At 46.0% G+C, this 11,446-nt stretch overlaps 1 protein-coding gene across 2 annotated transcripts; it reads right to left on the bottom strand.

The window, feature by feature from the left end:
- Nucleotides 1–505: 505 nt before the first annotated feature.
- CCDC160 (coiled-coil domain containing 160) lies at nucleotides 506–9,442 on the bottom strand. 2 transcript variants are annotated; one of them, XM_043571237.1, is made up of 3 exons: nucleotides 9,292–9,442; nucleotides 7,293–7,350; nucleotides 506–1,549 (listed from the first exon to the last, which is right to left on the bottom strand). In XM_043571237.1, exon 3 carries the CDS (start codon nucleotides 1,523–1,525, stop codon nucleotides 557–559), a length of 969 nt encoding a protein of 322 aa, XP_043427172.1. In that variant the 5' UTR covers nucleotides 1,526–1,549; nucleotides 7,293–7,350; nucleotides 9,292–9,442; the 3' UTR covers nucleotides 506–556. The 2 variants fall into 2 exon arrangements, with proteins under 2 accessions (XP_043427172.1, XP_043427171.1); XM_043571236.1 differs by lacking the exon at nucleotides 9,292–9,442 and adding an exon at nucleotides 8,460–8,836.
- Between the last annotated feature and the right edge of the window lie 2,004 nt (nucleotides 9,443–11,446).

Here is an 11,446-nt window from a genome sequence, read left to right as displayed (position 1 = left end):
CCGGAGATGTTTATATGTGCCTAATTAAGGTCGAATCTCAAAGAAAGCAGATACATTTTTAGTATCCCATGGAGTCTGAACAGGCAGCTATAAGACCCAAAGACATGCTATGCTTACACACAGAAACAGGATTTTTATTGTTAATATCAGCGAACACAGATGGAACGATATGGACGTGCCAAGGACAGATTGCTCACAAGATGACAAAATGGCTGTTGATTTGTATTCATAAATGATTTGGTGAATCACTACAGGTCTTTGAGTGAAATGTATATGTGTGTGTGTGTGTGTGTGTGTGTGTGTATATATATATATCTATCTAAAGAGATTTCTGAAGCTTCATTTCCATTTGGGCTCTCGCAATAACGTCATTCGAAAGAGGAAGCAGAAGCTTTGAAGGGAACGCTTATACATTTTATGGATATCCTGCTTCCACCCAAATGAAAAACTACGTCCCATTACACACATTTTAAGTAGCACACAAAGAAAGCACAAGAAACACTGATTTGGCTCCAAGATTTGCCTCGTGAAAGGCTTTTTTTTATTTTTTCAAGTTTTAAAAAAACTCCTCCGTCAAGCTGTCAAGGGTACTTGATGTTACGGAAGCAAAGTGCTTCCTAAGCAACTCCAGGGCCCTGTTATTTCTTGCTTGCAGGGTCTTCTCAGCTCTCAGTTCGTTCTTGATGGCATCCAGCTCCCCGCGGATCTTTTCCATCTCTAATTCATAATACAGTTTCATTTCTTCCTTCAGGAGTGCGTTTCCAATCTCAGTTTGACGCTTTAGTTTCCTGATGGCTTCTTTTAAATCTCTGTTCTCTCGGCTCAGCCTGTGGATGACTTCTTTGGCTTGCTGGAGCTCTTCAGTTAAGTTCTGGACGTTTGTTGCTCTTTCAGATAGGTCATTTCTTAAAGCTTGGAGTTCCCAGTCTTTCTTTGAAGCTTCCGTCCCCGTGTCCTGAAAATTCAGGGATTTTGCACAGACTTCTTTTTTGGAGTTCAAGAGTTCTTTTTCGGCATTTTCAAATTCCTCTTCTATTTTTCTGCATTTCATATTAAGTTCTTCCAGTTCTTCGTTCAGAAGATTCAGGCGAAGTTTTGGAGACATTCCTTCAGTAAATTTCTTCTTCGTGTCGTGCCACGGGAGGGTTGGTAATTCCTTTGTAGTCCAGGTAGAATGATGTTCCATGCTAATAACCCTTTCTTCGGTCACAACATCCAAATTAGATGATTCACAGGAGACGGAATTTGTGTCTGCTTCATTCTTTGAAATGTTTACCTTTCTCCCTCTTAAATTTGGTTCTTGTTCTTTTTCATTTCGTTGAGAAATAAATTCTTTCCTCTTAAATTTATTTTCTTCTTGAAACTTTCTACTAGACAAATTATAAAGTCCTTCTATTCTATTGGCCTTATCTAAAGTCATTTGTTCAGAAGACGATTCAGGCTGAGAATCCTCATCTAGAACATCCTGTGCACTGAAAAAAGGAGCAAACATATTCTCCTTCCAGTGTTTTCTTCTAGCATCCATTTCTCCTGGTACGTCTTCCGATTCCTGAAAAACAAAATACAAAATCAAGGCACACTGTTTGCACTGGCAGCTGGTGCAGTTGAAAGAAACCACTTGTGTTGGCTCACAGGTGAAAGGACCTAACTATTTGAGGGCTAGCTCTCCCTTTAACTCACTGAGTGATGCGGGCTTAGGCCCCCTCATTGATAAGCTACAAACCAGGGGTGCCTGGGTGGCTCAGTGGGTTAAGCGTCTGGCTCTTGATTCCGGCTCAGGTCATGGTCTCATGCTTCGTGGGTTCGAGCCCCATGTCAGATTAAGATTCTCTCCCTTAAGATTAACCTCTCAAGAGATTCTCTCCCTCCTCTCTCTCCCATCCCCTACACACACATGTGCACACACACTCTCTCTCAAAACAAATAAATGAAGCCAGCTAAGTTCCACAGGCGCTTCCAGCTTTCAAATTCTCTGATGCTACCAAGTATAACCCATCAATTGCCACATTTGGCTATTTATTGTAGACTGAGAAAACGTTTCTATGAGATAGCAACCACACACACACATGAAAATGAACTGCTTCAAAAGAGTAAATGCGATTTCAGATTAACAGGTTAATATTAAGAGCGGGTTAATACTTGTGCTTCCGACGTGCCTGATTTTTTTCTAGTTCTTTTGGGCTGGACTACCGCTTATTCACTCTTTAAAGTGACTAAAACATCAGGGCTTAATGCAATGTGAGCTGCTTTGGGTAAAGTATACCATGCGGACTTCCTTACGACTAACTCTGCCAAATGCCCTTCTGTCTTGACCTGCAAATTCCTGCTATTCCAGTCTTGGGCTTTGCTTTTAGGCCACACTGCCAAGAGTACAGAATTCTATCCATTTTGACAGCAATTTCGTCATGAGAACTGAACGTCAACAGTTGAAGATATTAACGCCACCAAACGGGTTTTTCTCGAGATACTGACTCCAAGTGTGGTTTTTAGGTAAAAATGTAACAGGCTAAATCACAACCAATTTTCTCCATTTCTAAAAATTAAAGGATATTTTCTTTGTGTCAAGAGGAGTCTTCCCTATTCCAAGAGAATCCATAACATAACAGCTTTCCTAAGGGACAGAAGTATTTGATCAAATAGAACTACTCCAGAGAGTAGGGAGAAAGAAGGACCCAAGCAACACGCTGAAAGGCCACTGACATCTGAAGCGACCAAACCAGCAACTGCAATTGCTGATACGTTCATTTGCTACAATATATTTGTAGCATCACCACTGATTTTTCTCATGCACACAAATATAATTTTATCTTGGTAACAGAAAATGGCCATTGTTGTGTTTCTTTTTAAAGTAATATCTTCTTTAATATTATTAAAGATTATAATGGTCTATTATTTAGTATGTGATATATATTTATATAACATAAAGATGGTAATAGTAGTGACTGAGCCACCCCGGCGCCCCTCCCCAGGAGTTTTTTAAACAGTTTAAATGTTAGATTTTCCTTGCGATGGTGAGAGAGTAAACTTGGTATCTATGTGTACTGAACATGCCTAATTCCTCCCTCCTCCAAAAAAGAGGGAAGGGACTCAACATCCCCAAGGGTGCATTCCCCACTGGCAACCACTGGGCTTTGAGGACAGGGAAAGATACAAATACTCAGTGAAGGTGTTAAAATGATCGGTTCAAAAGCCATAAGCCGAGCTTTACTTAGGTTTAGTTAACAAGACCACAGTAAGAAGCATAGACCTGGAAGTTCATTGTATATATTTGCCATTGGAGCATCAGCTCCTTTCTCGTCAAACAGTCCTTTCTGACTTTTATGATCCTACTAAATCACCACCCGGAAGCATCTAGGCTCTGTCTTTTCTTTAAGGGGAAGATCATCGTAATCCTGGTTTCTCTCCTCTTAGAACTACGAATGAAGACGACTGGGAGCTTTACAGTGGTCAGGAAAAAAAAAAAAAGGAACAGAGGAAAGAGAGGAGACAGTGATGCTAATTGCCAGTCACATTTTTTAGCAGTGAAATTTTCACCAGACAATTCTGTAACAGATACAAATGCTTCTCATCGGGCAGCAATGGGAGAGAGATTACTATTCCTCCTACGTATTTCTGGATGAAAGGTATTGGTGAGATTGGTCAGGAAGGAGGTGTGGAGAGGGGCAAGTGAGGTGAGAACACCGTATACCTGGAGGTAGCAATAATGACAAACCTGAGACAGAAATCTGGGTGTAGAAAAAGGTTACAATAAGGAACTCTCTTCATTGATAATTTTGCACCTTGAAAAGGCGACTTCTATCTCCAACCCTCTGATAAATCTCTGGCAGAAACATATTTTTTTTTTCCTCTTCAATTTCACTACCTTTCTTCCCTGAGCCTCTCTCTGTACAGTTTCCTGATACAGTCAGTGCTTTTCAAAGAACTGGGAAGAGTCCACTGATTTTATAACTGAGGCTCTGAGAAGTCAGGTGACTTGACCAAGTCCACGCAGGCTGTGGTGGTAAAACTGAGACCCTGTCTCCCAGGTCAGCGCTTGTTTGAAAATTCCTCTTTATTCTTCTGCTAGGTTTCATTCCACAAACTGAAAGAAAACAACCCCACTATTTCCAGAGCTTAGGTAATTTTTAAAGGGCCACAAAAGGAGAGAGGAAAAATGAAGGGGGGAGGGTAAGGAGAATCGCATGTCACATATCAAAGGACAGAAAGAGAAAGGTCTGAAAAGCCTTTTGGAATTTCCCTCCCATGGTTTACACAGGACAGGGTCAAGGGGGCTCTGAGCTGCTCCTTCCTTTCTTTCTTTCTTTCTCTCTTTCTCTCTCTCTTTTTTTTTTTTTTTTTTTTTTTTGCCTCTTTCATTGGCAAGATATCCTTTAAAGGCCTGTTCCCAAATCTAGTCACAGAGTATGGCAAAGCCCAGACTGGGGGTAAGAGCTGCCAGTGTCATTTTGTCTTCGCAAACTGCACTGTTTGTTTTTTTATGCAGGACGAGTATGACATTAGTATTCTCTGGCAAGGCCAAGGAATATGCTTGGAGACAATGCTGCTCGTCTACCCTGCCATGGCAGCCATTTTGCTCTCAATAAACATGATGGGGTAATTTGTGGCAGCAGAAGGCAGATCAAAGCGGGAGCCATTACTGAAAGGAGAAGCAGGCCTTTCTAGTGGGTCAATTGTGAGCATTTATTACTGGAAGTGCCTATCCACCGCCACACCGGTTACGGGAGGACTAAAGGGGAGGGGAAGGAGGTCCCAGAGAAATGAAAATTTGAAAGAAACAAACAAGCCAGGACACAGGAAAACAATATAAAGTCCCATGACAAAAAGAACATTAATAGCCCTCTAAGAGAGCGATCCCCCAGAAGTCCTTGGGACCGTGCCGGTAAGACATGGGTGTCGAGGACTTGGTTACATCTACTCATTTGTGCCCGACGTGAATTAGTATGAGACTCCTGATCCTTCTAGTTAGTGTCTCTCTGAAAACATCGCTATTCCTCCTCCGGTGACTTTCTTTCTCCAGTGGCAAAGCAGTAGGGCATTTTGCTGGAGTGAGTGATCTCCTGACTCTTCTAGAGAATTTGGGAACCACTGATACGATAAGTTGAAAAGAAATTTATAATGTAATGTCATGTAACCTAATTGTTGAGAGCTAAGCAAAGAGCAATCCTTTATTACGGATCTTTAGGCAAACCATTCCATAAAAAAACTTAGGTAAATGCACAGCTACCCTCGAATAGCTCCAGAAAATAGTACACCACTATTTACTGTGACGGGAGAAACCCACAAAATCATCTCATTTTCATTTTCAAGGTATGGGGCCCTGGGGAACACACTCCTATGAAGGTGGATAAGTGATCAAATATGTTAAATCCAATTAGCTGTTTTCTAAAATATTCATTTTTAAAATCACACGCTTTAGGGAAATTTGATAAGCTCAAAATCAAAGATCTTTTTTCTGTTGCCTTATCTCATCTATATTGGAATTTGATTTCAAAGTTTCAGGACAATCTCTTTTGCATAAATCTACATCTGTCCGCAAAATGCAAGTATTCCCCCAGGCAGGGGCAGGCAGGGAGTGGGAAACAGTTCTGGAAAACCTCCAGAGGCTTTTATTCCCCACCTCGCAAGAGTGCTTCATCCCAAAGTTTGTCAATTGGGAATGCCGGTTGGAAAAGGTCATCTCCAACCTGTGACGGTCAAACTTTTGTCATTACACTCAGCCCCTCAGCCACCCTCTCAGCTAGAGGCGGGGCTTTTAGTCACAACCCAGGAGCAGTGAGGGGAAGACAAAAGGCCCCTTCTTAGCCCAGGGAACTTTCCCCCATTATTCTTGGATGGTTTCAGTTCTCCCAACCCTCAGAAAAACGGCTGGGCCAAAATAAGGAAAGAGGAAAAAAAAGCCTGCTACAAAGAAAGTCACTGGCCTGGCTTCTTTGCTCAATTGTCCGATCTGTTCTCACTTAAAAGCAGTAGTTCTCGACCTTTTTCTTCTGCTTCCACTGTTCCCAGGCACAAAACACTCTCATCGTTACCATCTCTCCCTATTTGAGAAGACTGTGACTTGCCCCCTCCAGCGGAGGTCTCCATTCTCCACCCTCTTGAGAATCACTGGCTCACGGAAACATGTTAAACACCCAAATGAGGACCCAAATGAAGTGTCTGAAGTCAAGGTGGGGGGAACATGTGTTAGTGTGCAACACTGTGCGGACGAAGGACAAGGAAGTTCTTGAGAAAGGAACTGAGTAAGGACTATAGTGAGAAAAGACTGGAGGGCGGCACGTCTCCTTGACTCCCACACTTGAGACCTACGGGGAAAACTTACCTTTTCTGAGCTTCGGTTTCTTCAGGTGTAAAATAGGGAAAATATACCTATTTCACAGGTGGTTAAGAGAAATGAATGAAAATGAAAACGGAAGCAATTTTAAAGTCCACTGTAGACAATAGGTTTTGTTGTTTTGTAGGCATTCCTTACCCTCCCTTGGGACATAAACCAGCCAGTCAGACAACCCACTCCTTCTCCCAAGTTGCCAGCCTGAAATCATCAGATCTCAGACAAAGTCAGTTTGGAAAGAAAAAAAAAAAAAAAAAAAAAAAAAAAAAAAAAAAAAAAAAACAATTAAAACAAGCAGTGGGGAACGTCAAGTCAAATCTTACATGAATTTAACCTGCATTCTCAGGGAAGGTTAGCCTTGAGGCCTGTAAGTGGCTGATGCCTCCACATTTCCAAAGCTAAATTGATTCTAAGGGAGTCTTGTCCGCAAGTGAAGGTATTTGCATTTTATCTCCAGTTGCTTTACCAAGAACTTTCCAAATGCCCCAGTGTTTTTCAGAGCCACCAATAACTTCTCAGAAATATCACAATCGGACTACCAGTTTGAATATTAGCAAGGATGACTCTGCACTCCTGGCATCTTATTCACCTCTGTCTCCCGACACACAGTAGCCACCAATAAATATTTGTTGAATGCATGACCTTTAACATTCCTTCCGAAAATTCTATTAATGCTTTGATTCTAACTGAGTTTTTGTAAATATCTATAATTTCTCCTCTGGTTTGTACAGTCTTCGGGGTAACATTTTAGGAAACGGACTTTTATTTTCCCCCAAAGTTTATTTGGCTTAGCTAAAGTCTTCAGGACACTTTTGTTTCGTTTTGTATTTTCATGAGACTTTTTCTGATAGCCTGCTGCCAACGCAGACTGATGATCTAGCTACAAAGTTGAAGATTTCTGTTGGGGTGAGGCTTTGCGCGGGTAAACACCAACAGTAACAAGTTACCAGCGAGCACAACTTACACTCTCTGTGATCCAGGGTCTTCTATTGGATGCCGCTGTCCTCCTTCGCCAGCTTGAACTGAAAATAAAATCCCCACAGCATAATTAGGAAATATAATTAACCAGAATACCCCAATCCGTGTGTGTATCTCAGATGTAGCTTAAAATGACAAGCGATATACTTAGAATGCCGTGTGGCCTATCTAGAATGTGATGCCAGACACTCGGAAGCAAGTTTTCTTTTTAACTTGTCAGCCCACTTTCCCAACTGTTATGCCGCGAAGTCTCCCGTCCCCGAGCGAGGGAAGTTATCAAATAGGACAAGAATCATGGTGGCGTGTTATTCACCGCGGTATCTCCCGGCCTTTAGCACCTACCAAACAAATGAGCCACCGCTGGTGGCCGCAGCAGCATGCTTGTCACTAATGAGCGTGCCAAGAGCCACGTTAGCAAAGGGCTGGAGCCCAGGCCTTGCCTGCCTCCCTCCCTCCGAGTGCGGTTAATTTGTAAAATCATCAAAATGGGAAGTGACCTCGATTTTTGCCTTCGACTCCCAGGGTCCTAACATTTGAGCCAAGCGTCCACTTCAGGGGACAAACTGTCTTCCCTATTGTTCGGCAGATATTGAAAGTGAAGCAAAGTACCATTGAAAAGTGGGCCCCGGTGAACGGTTTGCAAGCCTCCAATTCTTTGTTATTAGTGTGAAACTGTTCCTTCTAGAAGAAAAGGTACGGAGTCACCTTAATTCCAAAGGCTGAGTACTTTATTAGTATGGAAGTCACATTCGTGCTATAAAGCTGTATCTATGCATGCATAGTTAGGGGGTTTTCTCGGTAAATGGTTAACAAACTCCTGCCATCGCTGCTTCCAGTGGGGAGAAGGGGGCTCGGCGCTGGGCGCTACCTGCCACCTCCCCGGTCCCCCTACCCCGTGGCGGGAGGGGGGGGTCGCGGGGTCGGGGGGCGGGCGGAGGGCAGCGGGCGAGGCCCGACCCCACTCCTCCTTCCGCGCCCCGACGCCCACGCCCCGTCCCCTGGGCTCCGCGGCGCTCGCCAGCTCCCGGCCGGGGCCTCGGAGGAGAGCGGAAAGCCGCAGCGGGGGGTCGGGGTGGGGGACCGGGCGCCCCGGGCCCGGGGTGACTCTGCGGCGAGTCCGGGGGAGCCCCCGCGCTCCCGCGCGCAGACGTACCTGAAAGCGTGGGTGGGGTCCGGCGGGCTCTGGCTCCCCTTCCCCGAAGCCAGCCACCACTGGCGGCCGGCAGCCCTGGGCTCCGCGCTGGCCACCGCGACCCGGCCCGGCCGGCGCGGGGCAGAGCCTCCGCAGTGCAGCGCCAGCGCGGGCCGCGCCGTTGCCTAGCAACCGGCCGGCCGGATTTAAAGGGACCCGGGCGCCGGGGGCCCCGCGCGGAGCTCAGGGCGCTGCCTGCCGCCACTCAGGGCCCGCCCGGGCTCTGAGCATGCCCGGTGGGGCGGGCGCGGCGGCGGCGGCGGCGGTGGCGGCGGTGGCGGCGGCGGCGGCGGCTGCTGCTGCTGCTGCTGCTGCCCGCCGGCCTGGGGAGCTCAATCGGCGGAGGACTGGGTCAGGGTGGGAAGAGGCGAGAAAGTGTGAGGCGGCCCCACCCACTGTGGGCTTATTACGGAGGGTCTCGGTGACTCACAAAGGCACCTGGACTCCGTAACTGTGGGGGGAGGGGGGAGGGGCGCGGGGCTAATCCCTAGGCCTGTCCTTTAGTAGCATGGCGTTGAGGACGGTTAGCCGTGGAAGGTTAGCCTGGATGTGCTTCGGCGTCCCTAACAATGTGGGAACGGCACGCCGCCGCCGCCCCCGCCCCCTCGCCCGCCCCTGCCCCTCTGCACCTGGGCTGGCGGGAAGGTCTGCCTCTGGCCAGGGTTCGAAGGGCCCGGCGCCGGGAGAGCATTGTCCCCCGTGGTGCCCCTGTGGGAGACCGGGCTTGTGTCTCAGGTAGCTCGGGTTTCCTCTTTATCACTCGGGAACTTCCCCAAACCACCGCTGCACCCACCTGAGGCTAAAATCTAGGTGGAGGCACTCAGTTCGACACCAGCTTCAAAGTTGGCCCCCCGCTTCTGGGATGGGGTTGGGGGAACAAGCCCACGTCTTTCATTGGGTACTAGACTCCGGACGGTATTTGGCTGAATACATAAATGTCCCCCTCAGTCATGGATCAGCCTGGTTGCCCACCGCCGATTGTTCCGTCACCGCGTTGGTCACCCACACTGATGACACGGCGTGGCCATAGTCTCTCTCATCTGGACCCAGCTGAGACTGACCAAAAGATAGACCTGGCGAGGGTTGCGGGGCCCGGAACAGAGCGGAACTCGGGTGTCCAACAGGGTAATAATTGCGCCTTTTAGGAAAGCTCATATCCTCTGGCAAAAGCATGAAGGTGAAAGGAAACATTGACTCCGGAATCTCAAGTGAAAGATGAAAGCACGTTTGCAAGGCGACAGCGAGGGACCGACTTAGAAACAATACCAGGATACATTTCAAAACTTTGAAACTTCTTGAGAACCGGATCTAACAGGTGTTTGGGAGCTGGCGAGGTGGCACTCAGATGCCCTGAGGCCTGGTTCTCAGTCTCCTTTTTCCTCCTTAGAGATCCAAAGTCAACAAGGGTTGGAGGCAGGAAGCGGCCTAATGTCAAGGGTGTTTTGTTATGGACCCCCGTCAGAATTAGTTTGTGGGATCGTGACAAAACCTCTTTTCTTGATATTAAGTCTCCGAAGTGCCTTGCATTTGCCATTTCTGTTTTAATTATTGGGAAAGGGTTCCATTTATTTTTGCTTGATATGAGATCCCTTATTAACGGAATAAAAGAATCTTAATAGCTCTGTGCCTCAGTTTCCTTGTTTGTATAATGGGCAAAATAACTGTTAATATTTTCAAAACCCTTACAGCAAGGCCTGACACATAGCGAACCCTATGTAAATGTTTCCTGTTAGTATTACAATCATCTTGTCCTATAAATTCATTAACCTCCTAAAATATAAACATGCGGAGGGTGATAACTCGGGGTGTGCTCCGAGAAGTGGAATCTGAAGTCTCGAGACTCAAAATTCCAAATCTTTATTTCAAATGCACTTCCACACTCCCATTAGGCAACCCCACTCCACTCTCATATCCCGGAAAGAATGCACAAAGGGTTACTTTGGTCTTTCTGTAATTCTATTTTTAAATATGGTAGGTCGCTCCTACTCAAAGTATCAAATGGCAGACAATCAACAGCAGAGAGGACAGAGAGTTCTGTTACTTGAAGATACTGCAGACTTGTAGATAGGTTTTCAAATATGGAAGTCAGAAAACAGGGTATTATCCTCTGGAAACTTTATCAATACCGAGGCAATGAGGCACGTGATGATAATAGAATCACATAGTCGTACAATAGAGCTCAGCTTTTTTGTTTCATCGAGTAGGAGATTGAGACCCAGAGAAATCATGTGATGTACCCTTTGATCACATAGCAAAATAAGCTTCTTTTCATTTCCCCGATGAATGAGCCTTGTTTGAAGAACCTCAAACCTGGGATATTTGCCCCAAGGCAATGAAAAAATACACACTTATGGGTATATGTTGTATGCCGATAAATATTTAAACTATTCACGCAGATAACAATACCTAACTTTTCTTACACCCCATCACCTATATATCAAAAGATTCTTTTGGCTCTAGCTTCATAATGGATCCAGAATCTGGTGGTTTCTTACCATCTCCACCATTACCACCCTGATCCTGGTCTCCGTCATCTCCCGACTGAACCAGTGCATTAACCTCCTAACTGCTTCTACCTTTGTCCACTGTATTAGCTTCCTAGGGCTGCTGTATCAAAGTATCACAAACTGGGGCGGCGGGGGGGGGGGGAGGCTTAAAACAACAGACACTTGGGGCGCCTGGGTGGCGCAGTCGGTTAAGCGCCCGACTTCAGCCAGGTCACGATCTCGCGGTCCCTGAGTTCGAGTCCCGCGTCAGGCTCTGGGCTGATGGCTCGGAGCCTGGAGCCTGTTTCCGATTCTGTGTCTCCCTCTCTCTCTGCCCCTCCCCCGTTCATGCTCTGTCTCTCTCTGTCCCAAAAATAAATAAAAACGTTCAAAAAAAATTTTTTTTTAAAAATAATAAAATAAAACAACAGACACTTATTCTCTCACCGTTCTGGAGGCTAG

This window comes from Prionailurus bengalensis, chromosome X, assembly GCF_016509475.1.
Source record: "Prionailurus bengalensis isolate Pbe53 chromosome X, Fcat_Pben_1.1_paternal_pri, whole genome shotgun sequence".
Lineage (NCBI taxonomy): Eukaryota > Metazoa > Chordata > Mammalia > Carnivora > Felidae > Prionailurus > Prionailurus bengalensis.
The sequence above is the reverse complement of the archived record's forward strand: the minus strand, read 5'-3'. Positions and strand labels throughout refer to the sequence as shown.

Coding starts and splice junctions, on each gene's coding strand:
- CCDC160 (XM_043571237.1), bottom strand. CDS start 1,525: ATGGATGCTAGAAGAAAACACTGGAAGGAGAATATGTTTGCTCCTTTT.